The 15,779-nt window shown below is 50.7% G+C and overlaps 1 protein-coding gene across 1 annotated transcript; it reads left to right on the top strand.

The window, feature by feature from the left end:
* Positions 1 to 7,609: 7,609 nt before the first annotated feature.
* Positions 7,610 to 8,566, top strand: LOC309452759 (olfactory receptor 14A16-like; the record flags this gene model as incomplete). The annotated part of the gene is made up of 1 exon (XM_082077419.1): positions 7,610 to 8,566. The coding sequence occupies one exon, from the start codon at positions 7,610 to 7,612 to the stop codon at positions 8,564 to 8,566; it is 957 nt and encodes a 318-aa protein (XP_081933545.1).
* Positions 8,567 to 15,779: the final 7,213 nt, after the last annotated feature.

Here is a 15,779-nt window from a genome sequence, read left to right as displayed (position 1 = left end):
ACCAGCAGTGGATGGGGATCAAGTCAGGGGTCACTGGAAGTAACACAATCCTCTCCAGTCTATGGGACAGCAGGGGCAGCATCCCAGGAGCTGGGACAGCAGGACGATGTCACAGTGAGGCCACTCTCCACCATCTTGGAAAGCTCATGGAGACTGGGGGGACTCCCTGACCACTGGCAGCTCTCACACAGTGTGTGCACTTTTCAAAATGGCCAATGGGTGAGCAGGGGAACTAAGGGCTGTGCCCCAGAGCATGTCCACTGGGACCCCATTTCTGGGTGTCTGGAAGAGAAGGTGACGGGGTTTACCCAGGGCAGGTTATTCCTCTTTGCTTTCTGTGAGGAAAGGACAGGGTGGTGGACGTGGGCAGAGCAGTGGTGGTCTGTTACCTGGAAGTCAGCAAGGCATTCAGCTTCATCCCCCACAATATTCTTGTGTCCAAGGTAGGATATTATGGTCTGTGTCAGTGTGCAAGTAGATGGGTAAAAACAATCTGGATGGTTGGGCTTGGAAAGGTGCTGTAGAAAGGGAGAAACTTTCCAGTCATGAGGACAGTCAAGCACTGGAAGCTGTTTCCCAGGAGTGTGCACTCACTCTGTCCCAGAAAGTGACCAAGATGTGTTTGGATAAAGCCCTGAGTAATCTGGTCTGACCCTGCTGTGAGCAGAAGGTTGGTCAAGACACCTCCCAAGGTCCCATCCAGCCTGAATGACACTGTCCTTCCTTCCCCTTCATGTTTTCAAATTAGGGAGAACTCTCAGGTTCTCCCAGACCACAGATGTAATTCACATGAGGTGCAGAGCTGCTTTACAAGTGCCCGCAAACAGTCCTGACCACACCTTTTCCATCCTTTTTCTTTTGCCCTGAGCCAAGATCTCATTTTTTGCTGTCCTAATGCCTCTCCAGAAAGAACAGCCCATGTTGTTAACCCTTTCATAGCAGGTTGTTCAAGAGGTGTCAGCATCCATGTACAGAATCTGCACATCAGCCAGACACAAATCCATCATTATAAAAATTGAAATGAGGCACTTGACCAGCTCCTTGCACACAGATACCAGCGTGACATGTCTGCTGGGATGCCAAGGAACACCTAAAATCTGCGTGAGTATGTGAGGTATGTGAGTCCTTGTTGGGTATCCTGGCTTGTCTCCTGACCCATGTGGTGCTTCAGGCTGTGAAGAGAATCAAAACCAGCCTTTGGACTGGGGTAGTTCCATTTTACACATGTCACACAGGGCAGATGAAGGGAGCTCAGAACTCCAGACTCTGCTGCACTATTGGGACTGCAGAGACTGGAAATTCAGGTGACAGTGTGTGTCAGTGCACACATATAAAGATTCTAGCTTCCTGTGTACCTTTGCACTGACCTGGGATCTGTTCCTTGTTTTTCTTTGGCTAAAAAGGAAACAACTCCCCTATGCCACCTCTGCCTCACATCAGAAAAAGAAAGGAGAAAATGTATGGAAAAGGGATGATTTGGGAGAAATTCTGTCCAAGAGGTGTATTCTTTCAATGATAAAAAATATAGAAGTGAGAGAAAGCACTGTTCTAAGAACTTCATGCAAGAGGATAACTACTGAGATGTAGTATATGTTATGAGAAGTGAGGATGACTGTTGGAAAGGATATTAAAGAGCTTTAGTCCATTAGCATAAGCAAGAATAACGAATTCTCTGTTACTGTTATTAGTGATAGTACCACTGATCAAAAACATCTTTTAGACCGTCTCTGTTGTCCCTTGTCTCCAAAGCTCATCCTGCTCATAGTTTGACAGGTTTGCTGCAAACCCCTGTGACCCAAATCTCTGCAACTGTCTCTGCTCAACAGCCTTTTACCCCAGGAAGGGGAAAACTGCCAATGCAGGCACCAAACCAGTGCCCAACCTGCCTGGAGAGCCAGGACAGTTGTGCCACACAACAGCAGCCTCTGAGGGAAGCTGGAGGTGATGGAACTGAAATGGTTTTAACCAAAATCATAGAATCATAGCATCATAGAATCATTTAGGCTGGAAAAGACCCTTAAGAACATGGACTCCAACCGTAAATCAAACACTGCCCAGTCCACCACTAAACCATGTCCTAAAGTGCCACATCTCCACATCTTTTAAACACCTCCAGCAATGGAAGCTCCAATCCTGAGCTGGCAGGACACCATTGGCTGCAGTTGGACATAAGATACTGGTCATGGCTGTGAGTTCAGCCCTCGCTGGCAGAATGTCTCACACCCTCACTGGGGAGGGCAGGGGGTTGGGAGATGGGAGCACGTTTCAGTTCCAGATCCCAGCACAGAGCCCAAAACATCCTGCCCTTGAACCTGGCATCCCATTTCCTGAGATGCAAAGCTGGTGGCCTTCTGAGGATAATCATGTTAAAGGCATGAATAATCCTTCAAGTGTTTGTGTAATATGTTTAGGAATGTCAGTCGTATATGCTTATATTTAAATATCTGTAAAATAGTACACTGCATCTGTGGCAGCCCCTATGGCAATGACAATTAAATAGATATTTGCACTATAAGGCTCCATACCTCATCCACAAGCACACATCTAAGTGGTTCAGATGAAGGGTGGTGTGGCAAACGTCACCCTTTGTGTCCCCAGGTGATGGAAACTGCTCATGTGCCTCTGCAGAGAGTGGCAGGAGCTGGATCCCCTTCTCAGGTCAGACTCCTTCCAGGAGAGACACAGACACAGGGGGAACTCATCAGGGCTTTACGGCATTTCACTCGGCATCAGTTTTGACATATTGGGTGCTGTCCTGTGACTGCCCTTTCTGCACAAATGATCACACAAACACAAACATTTAGTAAGACATGGTCATAAAGGGCTGTTATGGACAAGAAAGCTCACCGTGAACTCTGGAGAGAGCGAGGAAGTTTATAATAAGCACCAGGAAGAACCATTGGCCATTGTAGGTGTGGGAGAGGGTCAGGGCATGTCAGGGAGAAGCAATGAGATGGCTGATGGCTTCAGTGAACCCTTCCAGCCATGTCTGAGCCCAGAAATGGAAAGCAGTTGATGTCTGCAGGTGGAGGAGGAATAGGAGGAAGATTTTGCTGGGAATATGGAAGGAAGAAAGGCCTCTCTTGGGCTAATCATGTATGAAAGTGATATTTCCATCCTCTGGGCATGGCTGTGCCTGGGAGATGGGGAACGGCTGCTGCTGGGGTGGCTGTGCTCAGTCATGGCCCATGAGCTGACCCTGCTCTGCTCCTCTGTTACACTGCCCACACTTGGATGGACCTCAGGAATCATCCATGAACCTGGTGGATCCATGAGCCTCCTGGAGTGTTGGGGTATGGATCCAAACAGAGGATTCAAGCGAGTCTGGGACTGGGACATTGAGGTGACTGGTGACCATTGCCAGGTGTATGAAAGAAGCTGGATGAGTTGTGAGGAACGCACAGGCATTTCCAACTCCACAGAAAACCAGAGACTTGCAGTTAAAGCAACAGCACTTGACATAAAACCCACAACCAAAACACGAAACACTCACACTGACCACAGAAAAAGCCTTGAAAAACATTGGAGAAAAATCTACCAGGTCCCAGGGGTCAGGGCTCAGCCATTCTGGTGATGAACAAGCATCAAGGGCTCAGCTCACATGGCAGAAACTTGGGGTTTGCTTTTGCCTTTCACTTCATTAGACGTTCGTTCATTCTTTCAGTATCTGCAGTTCAGGATCATGGCAGCAGAGGGGTCATTGACATCGAAAATGCTCTTAAAGGCCAAGGCTCTGTGCATCGTTTTCCTAAAGGCTTCAAGTCCAGTGTGGATGATTAGAGAGATTTCAGGAACAGCCAAAAAGGGAGCATTTCCACAATATATAGCAGTTAAGCCAAATTTCTTCTATTTCCTTCCCTGCTCGCCCTTCCCTCCCTTTCCAGAACACGTGGCATCAGCAGCCTCCAGTCCATACTGATGTGTTGCATCTCCTGATAAAGACTGAATATGTCAGAAAAGTGGGTACCTAAGTCACCATGTGAATGAGGAGACAGACCAGGACACCTCAATAGGAGTCACACTCCTCTGGACCAAGAGGTGGGTGTTTCTGGGAATCTCAGGTGCCACAGCACAGCGATAGTTGTGTTCAGGAGCTGGTCAAGTGACCCATCTCCTGGTCTGTAATGGTGTCTGAGTTTGCTCAGGTCACCCCTGACTTGAGCCCCATCCACTGCTGGGTGTTCTCCAGACTCCTGCCTTCAGGAACCAAGTCCCAGGAGACCTTGCTGGTGAAGATGGAAGCAAAGAAGCCATGACGAACCTCAGTCCAGTCTGATTCTACTCTTATGAAGTTCAGCAGCAGGCCCATGTTCACCCTGTCTATTCTCTTACTGCAAGTTAAGCTCTGTCAGCTCATCTTGCTGCCCATCCCGTGCAGGTACCAAGTCCAGGGCAGCTTTGGCATCATCCCCACATCCATGGACAAGGTTTCTAAATTCCTCCTTTGCAGCTTCCCCCGCTCCCACCTCCTGTGTGCTGCCTTTTTGCCCTGGAGCTCCATCAGTTCAGAGGAGCAGCCTCACAAGATAAATGCTTCTGTTCATGGGTACTTGGAGAGATCATTCTTGTGCTTGGAGCAGCCTGTCCTGTAAGGATTATCAGATTTCCTGAGCTCCTTCACCCTTCAGACCTACTTCCATGTCACCACTTTGCCCACCATCCCCCAGTATGTGAAAGTCTTCTCCTCTGGAGCCCACCAGCCTGTGCTGTGCTGCTGGCCTTCCTCCCTCCCCTCTGGTGCCTGGGCCCCCTCTGTGTCCTGCTCACAACAGCCAAGGTGGACACTGATGTTCACATCCCTCACCAGCTCTTCCTTGTTTCCCAGTTCCAGATTCAGGTGAACATCACCCTTGTTGGCCCACCAGGCAGACATGTTAAGATGTTGGCCCAGGATCCTCTGGACTGTTGGCACCTGCAGCTTTTCCTGGCCAGTGAATGTCAGGGCAATTACAGTTCTCCATAGGAACCTGCTCATTGACTGGTGACTTCCTCAGGTTACTAACAGAATATCTCTTCCATTTCTTCTCCATGATCAAGTAGTTAGTAACACCCAACACGTTGTCACCCTGTACTGGGTTTACATGGCAAAGTCTTGGAACTGGGGGTGAGTGTGGCTGTGCTACAGTTGTCACCACTCTGAGAAGACAACAGGAGTTTGACCAATGTCAGACAGAGCTGATTTCAGCTGCTCCAAGATGGACCCACTCCTTGCTAAATCTGAGCCACTCAGTGATGCTGGTAGCACCTCTGGGATATTGTATTTGAGAAAGGGTAAAAAATGCTGCACAACAGCAGGTGGGAGAGAGGAGGGAGGAGATGGGAGAGAAAAGCACTGCAGACACCAAGGTCATATCCCATAGGATCCAAGTAGGTCCCTCAGCAGGCCAAAGCTTGCTCTCCTGAAATCCTGCTCTTTGCCTTGTTATCATCTTCCAGGAGCCTCAACTCTACTTTCCCATCCCCAACTGTTCCATCCCTGACCAACTCTTTGCGGTTTGTAAGTGTGAAGTCCCACAGGGCACCTCACCTCACTGAGTCCTAAGTCACCTGTGTCAGGAAGATGTTGTCAATGAGCTGCAAAACCCGCCTTGTCCCCAGCCAGGAACCTGGGAGGTGTGGGTCCATAGTCCTGCCCTTGGCCTTGCACAGCGCCACATCACACTGCCCCAGGAAGGGCCCTGGGCAATGTGGGAGGAACAGGATCTGACTCCCCAGGGTTGGGGGTCAGGGCTTAGTCCTTTGGTTAATGAAACACATCCAGGTTTATGCAGCATCAGAGACACCTTTACATTGCTTTTCCTGACCTGTCATCACTGCCTCCAGTTTTCTGCTCTAACCAACCTCTGCAGTCAGTTCTTCAGTTGTGTCCCTCAGTGGGACCCATTAATATTACAGGAAACTTTGGAGTTTGCATCTGAGTTTGACTTCCTGAGAAGTTTCTTCATCGTCCCCTCAGAGTCTGAGGTTCATGGACTCAGCACCAAACCCACCAGAGGGGTCATTAAAGCACCTTGGGCTGCTCCTGTGCTGCTGAGCTGGGCTGGGCTCCTGGGACACAGGGAGCTCATGGCAGTGGCAGCGCTGCAGAGAGAGAGCTCTGCCCAGGAGCAGCTCCTCTGCACACGCAGCAGGGCTGAGGGCTCTGCCTGGGGATCTCAGGACACGAGCAAGGCAGAGAGAGATTAAAGGTGGTCAGGACTGGGAGGATGACTGAGAGCTCACTGGAGGAGAAACCTTTGCAGCCCTTGCCGTGGTAAGTCTCTGGTGCAGGGCAGTGCAGCTGTAGCTCCTGGAGGCATCTCCTAAAACTGGCACAGGCACAGCTTGTGGGATCTGTAAGGACGGGGCTCTTGTCAGGCCATGTTGAACAGCTGTGAAGCCAGGTGAGCACCCAGGGGTGCCCAGGGCTGTCCTGCAGAGCAGGGTCCCTGCACCCCAGGGCTGTGCCGGGCAGGGACTCTGCCGCCTGCCAGGGTCAGCGCTCAGCCTGTCCAGGAGATCCCATGGCAGCAGCTGTGGGTGGAAGGAGCGACCCCCGGCAGGGCAGGCAGGGAGCTTGTGGGGTTGAAGGGGGTTGTGTGGGTCAGGGCTGCTCAGAGCTCCAGATCCCCCCACAGACATGGCAGAGGGTCCTTCTGAACAATGACATTGATACAGCAACAGCTGCAAGGGAAGGAATCTGTGCTTTCAGTTTTCCACTCTTGCTCGTTCGGGTGTGCAGTGGGAGATGGGGATTTATTTCTCTCTTTGGAGAAGACACTGAGACCCCAGTTCTCGTCAGGACGTGTCTGAGCTGCTCCTGAGCCCCTGCACACACAGAGCTGCCCCTGTGCAGTGCCAGGAGGTGTGAGCAGGACAGAGCTGAGCACACAGCGGGTGGGATGGGGTCTGCGATACTGACAGGGAGCACACCCAGGGACAGACACACAGCTGCAGGCAGCACAGACATGGACAGGGAGAGGGAGCTACAACCTGAAATGCTTGAGATGGCACCCCCCTGCCATCCCCCGCAGCACAGACACATCTCCCAGTGCAACCCCTGGTCTCCTCTCCTCCCCAGCAGACCCTCCCAAAGCCATGGGGTCCAGGTCACGAGTCTCCACCTCAGCAGCTGGACCTCCAGGTGAAGGGTTCCTGGAACATGGTACACAAAAAAGGTGCTAAAAGTACTTGCTCTACAGTGTCATTATGTGAGTGGCAGCAGCACAGCCAGGTCAGGAGAAGGTTCCACAGCATGCCTGTCTGCCTTTCTGTCCTTGCCTTATTTCTCAGGAACACCACAGTGTTCTTCCCTGTTTCTCCACCTGTCCCTGGTGCTCTTGCTCTCTGGGGTTGGGGTGGGAGTTTGGGTCACTTCTTGTTCTGACACAAACTCAAGGCGTCTTGCCCCAAAGATGTGTTCATGGAAACCAGATGCCCAAGCTGTCTTTTAGGCTGTGATGAACAGTTTTTTCTCACTTGGTAGAAAGAGAGAATGAGCTGAAATATCCCTCCATCAGGGAGGGTGTTTTCCATGAGAAACAGCATGTTTATTTTCCTCAGAGAGGTCTCCCCTAACTTGTCACTGACTTTTCCTCCTTGCACAGGTCCTCATGCCCACAGGCAGCAAATGTCCAACAGCAGCTCCATCACCCAGTTCCTCCTCCTGCCGTTCACAGACACACGGGAGCTGCAGCTCTTGCACTTCTGGCTCTTGCTGGGCATCTACCTGGCTGCCCTCCTGGGCAACGGCCTCATCATCACCACCATAGCCTGGGACCAGCACCTGCACACCCCCATGTACTTCTTCCTGCTCAACCTCGCCCTCCTCGACCTGGGCTGCATCTCCACCACTCTCCCCAAGTCCATGGCCAATTCCCTCTGGGACACCAGGGCCATCTCCTTTTTGGGATGTGCTGCTCAGCTCTTTTTGTTTTTCTTTTCCATTTCAACTGAGTATTTTCTTCTCACCATCATGTCCTATGACCGCTACGTTGCCATCTGCAAACCCCTGCACTACGGGACCCTCCTGGGCAGCAGAGCTTGTGTCCACATGGCAGCAGCTGCCTGGGCCACTGGGTTTCTCTACTCTCTGCTGCACACGGCCAATACATTTTCACTGCCCCTGTGCAAGGGCAATGCCCTGGGCCAGTTCTTCTGTGAAATCCCCCAGATCCTCAGACTCTCCTGCTCACACTCCTACCTCAGGGAACTTGGGCTTCTTGTGGTCAGTGCCTGTTTAGCTTTTATGTGTTTTGTGTTCATTGTGGTGTCCTATGTGCAGATCTTCAGGGCCGTGCTGAGGATCCCCTTTGAGCAGGGACGGCACAAAGCCTTTTCCACCTGCCTCCCTCACCTGGCCGTGGTCTCCCTGTTCATCAGCACTGGCATGTTTGCCTACCTGAAGCCCTCCTCCATTTCCTCCCCATCCCTGGATCTGGTGGTGTCTGTTCTGTACTCAGTGGTGCCTCCAGCAGTGAACCCCCTCATCTACAGCATGAGGAACCAGCAGCTCAAGGATGCCCTGAGGAAACTGAAGACTGGATGGTTTTCTGAATCAATAAACTGCTCATCTGCTTCTGCATAGTTGTTTCAAAGTAACTATAGACCCAGCCTGTCATCTGGATTGTCTGTTGTTGTTAGTAGGGTTTTTATTGTGATAATGTTGTCGTCCGCTTTCCTAATTCTCTGTCTGCTTTTCTTTTATAGCCACTGGTTGTTTAAATGAGAAGCAGTGCTCTCCTTGTCTTTAAAGAAAATAAAGGGCTCTTTAGTGACATGTTTTTAACTATATCCTTCCTGCAAGGCCTTTTTAGAGCTTCAGAGATGGTTCCTGTGATGGATGGAAGGGAAGAGTCCATCCTGGCAGCCCTGCCAGGGAGCAGCAGCACTTGGTCATCTAGAGCTGTTCTGGTTCCACTCCACACTCTCCTTCTCATCCCTGGTGTTGGTGCAAGGCCTGAGTGCTCTGGCAGCTTTGTCACCGTCCTGCTGTGTGTCAGTCCTGTGAGTGCAGGCAGGGACAGGCAATGGGCACTGCTGTGACAGAGCCGACCCCAGAACAGCCTTTCCAGATAGAAAGGTGATCTCATATGGGCAGGGCATGATGGTTTGGCTCTTCTTCCAAACCCTCTCTCAAACATATGAGCAAGAAAATGGTCACAGATTAAACCACCAGTGTACAGCTGAACAGCGTGTGTGTGCCGGGCTGGCACACAGCAGTGCCCTCTCACAGCCAGGCTCCTGCCAGAGACCTGCAGGACCAGCAGAGCATGGTCTGGGCTGTGCCCCAGTGCACTGGACACCCCATGGAAGGAGCCCCAGGTCAATCACCTGGACTGGCCCCTCACAACCACCATTTCCAGCTCTGGCCTCTCACCCCAGCTCAGAGGTCTTTGTCCCTCCATGGAATTACACTGAATGAGTAGGTCAGAGGTTCATGTTCACATTGCACAGATGAGATGTGAGCACGCATATCGTGTACGTGAGTTGACATGAACACAAGACAGCACAAACACCATCAGCTATTCCTTGGGGTTCCATGAAGGCCATTGAGACAGAGAGTTTATTGAGGTCACATCATGTTGGGACTAATATCCCATAGGAAACCACCAGAAAGCAGCACTGGGATGTGCTTCCTTGAACCAATGTCCACTCCTAATGACGAGGGACATCAAAGATCAGTAAAGAACGTGACAACACACCACGGGGCCGAGGTGCCTCCCATTCTTTTGGAATAGGAACAGGAGGCCAGAGGGACACTGTGACTCCTGCCTCCGTGCATAAAAGGGAAATTGTCTATCCCTGAATATCTCAATGTATTTTAAGAGTCCATGAGGCCAGCTCAGACGTGGACACCTGACAGAATCCTGGTATTTCTGCATGTTACTCCAGGGACAAACCCCATTGGCCCAGTTAGATTCATCTCAGCTCCCTTGGACAGGCTCATTGCAAGCGTCCCTGTTTGCTCCATCACCTTTGCCATCCCCATCACATGCTGTTCTACACAGTCCTACACCTGCCCCTCTTTCCCTGTGGGAAATTCTGGACTGTGGTCTCAAAAGTGCCAGAGTGATCAGAGAGGTTCAGAGGTCCCTCAGAAAGGCAGATGTCAAACCCATCTTCAGGAATGGCAGGAAGGAGAACTGGGAGAATGATAGGATGCTCAGCTTATGTCTGTCCCTGGGAGGGTGACAGGCCACATTCTCCTGCAGGCATCTCCAGGCAGTTGAAGGACAAGGAAGGAATTGCTGAACCCAAATGGGCAGGGGAAAGAAAGGCATGTTGAGTACATGCAGTTTTGCAAGGCCCCAGACATGGTCTCCTGTGGTGCCTTAGAGCAGATTGGTGAGATCTGGGATGCAGATGTGGATGTTGTGATGGGTGGGGAGTTGGCAGCATGACCAAAACCAAATATCATCAGTGGTACAAAGCCCTGTGTTCAGCCAGTTTCTTGTGGCATCCATCAGTGATGAGTACTTGGGCCAACACTGTCCAATGGCTTTATTCTGCCTCTTCATTATGTCATGGAGCACATATTCAGCTCCTTTGTGGAGGATGCAAAGCTGGGCAGAGGCCTAGAACAACCTCACCTGGTGCACCCCGCCTTGAGCAGGAGAGGGAGACAAGATGATGTTCAGGGCTCTCTTCACACCTGAGTTATTCTATGGTTCAATGAATCTTTACCTTGGAGAGGTGTTTGAAGACAGAAGATGTAGTCCTTACCAGTTAAAAGAATGAATTCTGCCTGCAATCGCTAAACTAAAATATGTAAATCCTCTGAGTTTTGGTCAGTCTGCTCCGCTAACAAAGATAAAAGTGACATTTAAAACACCTAATCAGAACCTGCAAAGAATACTGTCCTTGCAGCGCAGACACTCTGGAGCCTGCACAATTAGCTGAGTCTTGTTTTAACAACTGTCTCAAGACTGTTACATAAAGTGTCCTTTAGCTGAACTTTGCTCCTTTTACGCTCATGATAATACTAAAACACACATCCCCAGGATGGGAGCCCCAGGCTCAGCCCGGGACCCTCTCTCAACAAGCATGTGTAGTGGTAAAATGATAATGTAACCAATATGCCAATGTGTAAGTACTTGGCTCTTTAGGACTGCCGGGAGGGTCTGAATGTAGGGATAAGATTTGTATATAATAGATGTTCCTTCTCTATCTGTTGTGCTGGTTTCATTCCAGCATCCAGACTTGCACAACTCTGGAATAAACAAGACCTCATCTCTGGGTGTGGGATTGGCTTTGCACTTCAGGTAGCGAATTCAACATGAGTAACCAGGAAGAAGGAAAACAATAAAAAGTAAAAGAGGTAGGAGAGGACATAGAAAAGGTTTCAACATTTCACATTCCTGTCAAGAATGCTTCTCCTCTCAGATCTTTAGCAGGAAATAGATTTGATCAATTGGATAAAACAAGCATAGTTGTATGTAGTCAGGTTTCAGCCCATAAGGGAGGGATGAATGGGTGTGGGATTATGATGTCAGTTGAGTCTCCGAAACTCATAATTGAGTGGAAAGACTTTGGCTGTGAAGGGGACAGTGGGGTCAGTTCTGTGTCTGGAGGTGACAGCCCAGCAGCAGGGACATGGCTGGGAAAGAACGTCTGCCCAAGGGCCCACAGGTCTTACCCAGGAAGAGAGACGGGTTGTCATGTCCATCCCACCTGAGAACATGACGGGACATCGGCAGGGACATGGTCGTGTCTGTCAGAGAAGCTGAAAGGCCAGCAGCACTCATGGGATTTAGAAGATCATGGCGAGGTGACTTCTCTCTGGTCAGGTAAAAGACCACAAGAAGCCTAACAGGTTGGGTTCCCTGCATGAAGGGAAGTTTATGAGATGGTCGAGCTTTTCTTGATAGTGGGAAGAAGCAGGAAAGAGAAAAAAGAAGTCTACTTGGAAGGTGAGGAATGGATATGAGGAGTAAGAAATGTCACTGGAAGGGCAGTGCTGTGGTGCAAGAGGTGACCCAGAGGGAGCTGGATCAGCCCATGGTGTGTGTGCCAAAGAGCAGCCAGTGAGGGTGCAGACACAGCAGTGAAGGTGCAGAAATGCTGGGGTGAGAGCAGGTGGGGAAGCGAGATGGGTGTCTGCAGCCTGCAGGGAAAGAGGGGCAGGGGTAGGACCGTGTGGAACAGCCTGTGGTGGAGATGGGAAAGGGCGCTGTAAGGCTGGAAGGGACCCACAGAACCCAGGTCTGTGTCCCCTTGGCCAGGGCAGTTGTCTCTGCCACTGAGGCCCAGGAGAAGACATGTTGTCCTCATGGCACTGGGGCCTCGGTGCCTCCTTGCAGCCCCATGGGGAAGCTGGACGTTGTTGTCCCAGTGTTGTCCTTCCCTGGGCCTTGCACACCCACATCCCACGGTCCCAGGAAGAGCCCTGAGCCGTGTGTGAGGGACAGGATCCCCCTTCCCATTGCCTGGAGCTCATGGCTTCTCCTTTCTGCTTCAGAAAGCAAACCAAGGGGTTTCTGAGCATCAGAGCTGAAGAAAAGACTCAAAGAGACCTCATGGTGGCTACAGCTTCCTCACAAGGGGAGAAAGAAGAGAAGTTATTGATCTCTTCTCACTGGTGACCAATGACAGAACCCAAGGGAACGGAAGAAAGATGTACCAGGGGAGGGTCAGTGCGACATGAGGGAGCACAAATGCCATCAGCTATTCTTTGGGGTGCCATAAAGGTCAGTGGGACAGAGATGGTGTTCAGGGGTCTCTTCCAACCTGCATTATTGTAGGATTCCATGAATCCTTTCCATGGAGAGCTCTTTCACATCAGAATAGACAGAGGAAGAAGAAAACAAAGAGGCAGAAGCAGAGATGTAAAATCTGGGGGTGTTGATTGACAGCAGCTGAACATGAGCCAGTGTGTGCCCAGGCGGCCAAAAAGGTCAATGGCCTCCTGGCTTGTACCAAGAATAGAGTAGTGGACAGAAACAGGGCAGTTATCGTCCCCTTGTACTTGATGCTGGTGAGGCCACAACTCAAATCCTCAGTTCAGTTTTGGGTTCCTCACTATTGCAAAGACCTTGAGGTGCTGGAGCGAGTGAAGAGGAGGGGAACAAGGCTGTTGAGGGTCTGGAGCACAAGACTTCTAAAGAGCAGCTGAGGGACAAGGGGGTGTTTAGCCTGGAGAAAAGGAGACTGAGGGGAGATCTTCTCGCTCTCTACAACTGTCTGAAAAGAGGTTGTAGCATGGAGGGTATTGCTCTTCTCCTGAGTAGCAACTGATAGGATGAGAGGAAACGGCCTCAGCTTGTGCCAGAAAATGTGCAGAATTGATATTAGGAAACATTTCTTCATGGAAAAGTTTGTGAAGCAGTGGAACAGGCTGCCCAGGGAAGTGATTGAGTCACCACTCCTGGAGGTGTCTAAAAGATATATAGATGAAGTTCTTAGGGACATAGTTTAGTTCTAGAGTTAGGTTATGGTTGGACTCCATGATCTGAATGGTCTCTTCCAACTCAAATGATTCTATGATTCTATGATCCTGTGATTCTCTGCTTGAAGGGTCATTTCCCAGGTGGTGGAGCTTTCCTTGGAAGAAGGAATCATAGAATCATAGAGAGTGTTGCAATGGAGCTTGAAAGGCCATCTAGTCCAACCCCCTGCTATGAGCAGGGACATCTTCAGCCAGCTCAGGCTGCTCAGAGTCCCATCCAGCCTGGCCTGGGATGTCTCCAGGGATGGGGCATCCACCACCTCTCTGGGCAATTGGTGCTGTTATTTCATCTTCTCCATTGTAAAAAAATGTCTTCCTCATGTCTGGCCTTTAACTCTCCCCTTCTAGTTCAAAACCATGACCCCTTGTCCTATCACAATATGTCCTGCTCAGAAGTCTGTCCCCATCATTCTTATTGTCTTCTTTTAAGTACACAAAGGTGGCAATAAGGTCCCCCCGGAGCCTTCTCTTCTCCAGGCTGAACTGCACCAACTCTCCCAGCCTGTCCTCCCAGCAGAGCTGTTCCATCCCTCTGATCATCTCGGTCACCCTGCTCTGGCCTCTCTCTAACACATCCATGTCTTTCCTGGGATTCACATGGGTCCACTTCTCGTGCTTATCCTGGTCCTTCTTGATGGCATCTGTCCCTCAGGCATATGAGGAACACTGCTCAGTTTGGTGACATCCACAAACTTGCTGAGGCTGCACTTGATCCCACTATGTCATTGATGAAGATATTAAACAGTACTGATCCCAGTATGGACCCCTGAGGGACATCACTTGTCACCAGTGGCCATCCAGACATTGTGCCATTGACCACCACTCTCTGGGTGCGACCATTGAGCCAGTTCCTCACCCACAGAACAGCCCAGCCATCAAATCCATACCTCTCCAAATTAAAGATAGGGATGTTGTGAGAGACCATGTCAAAGGCTTTACAGAAGTCCAGATAGATGACATCCATAGCCCTTCTTTTGTCCACTGATGTAGTTACTCCATCATAGAAGGCCACTGGGTTAGTCAGGCAGGACTTGCCCTTGGTTGAAGCCATGCTGGCTGTCTCAAATCACCTCCCTGTCCTCCTTGTGCATTAGCACAGCTTCTAGGAGGATCTGTTCCATCATCTTCCCAGGCACAGGTAAGAGGCTGACAGGTCAGTGGTTTTCAGGATCCTCCTTTCTACAGCAGAACAGACAAACACTGCCACACAGTTCTAGATTAGAAGGTGGAGACTGGACATGAGGAGGAAGAAATGTCACTCAAAGGGCAGTGCTGTGGTATGAGAAATCATCCAGAAGGAGCAGGAGATGAGCGAGATGAAGCGAGATGAGGCCAGCCTCATCTCCGAGGAACTGGCAAAAGATCTCCGGCCCCTATTTGATTCTGTCAGACCCTGTCAGGCTCTTTCAGGCTTTTTCATGCTCTGTCAGGTCCTGTTGGGCTCTGTGGTCTCTGTTGGACTCTGTCAGGCCCTGTCAGGCATTGAAAGGACCTGTTGAGCTCTGTCGGGCCCTGCTGGGCTCTGTCAAGCCTTGTCAGACTCTCTCGGTATTTGTTGGGCTCTATCAGGCTCTGTCGAGCACTGTCCAGCTCTGTCGGGTCCTGTTGGGCTTAGTCAGGATCTGTCAAGCCTTGTCAGGCTCTGTCAAGCTATGTCGGGCTCTGCCAGGCTGTGTCAGGCTCTGTTGGCTTTGTTGGGCCCTGTCGGGGTTTGAGGCTTTGTACAGGCTCTGCCAGGCTTTGTCAGGTGTTGTCAGGCTCTCTCAGGCTCTATCGGGCTCTGTCGAGCCCTGTCAGGCTCTGTTGAATCCTCTTGGGCTTTTTTGGGCCCTGTCAGGCACTATGGGGTTTTATCGGGCTCTGTCCAGCCCTGTCAGACTGTGTCACTCTTTGTCAGGCTCTGTTGGGCTTTGTTAGGATTTGTTGGGCTCTGTTGGGTTTTTTTCAAGCTCTGTTGGGCTCTGTTGGGCCCTGTCAGTCGCTGTTCGGCTTTGTCGGGCTCTGCTGGGCTTTGTCAGTCTCTGTCGGCCTTTATTGGGCTTTGTCAGGCTCTGTCTGGCTCTATCAGACTTTGTCTGGCTCTGTCAGGCTCTGTCGGGCTCTGTCAGGCCCTGTTGGTCTCTTTCAGGCTTCATTGGGCTTTCTTCAGCTCTGTTGGGCTTTGCCAGGCCCTGTCATGCTCTTTCAGGCTCTATTGGGCTTTGTCAGATTTTTCTGGGCTCTGTTGGGCTCTACAGGTCTTTGTCGGGCTTTATTGGGCTTTGTCGGTCTTTGTCAGGCCCTGTCAATCCCTTTCGGTCTCTTTCGGCAAAGCGCAACACAGCCCAACAAACCTTGAAAGAGACTGACAGAG

Source organism: Streptopelia decaocto, assembly GCF_964273445.1.
Source record: "Streptopelia decaocto genome assembly, contig: HAP1_SCAFFOLD_129, whole genome shotgun sequence".
NCBI classification, from domain to species: domain Eukaryota; kingdom Metazoa; phylum Chordata; class Aves; order Columbiformes; family Columbidae; genus Streptopelia; species Streptopelia decaocto.
This window is presented reverse-complemented; position numbering and strand designations above follow the sequence as displayed.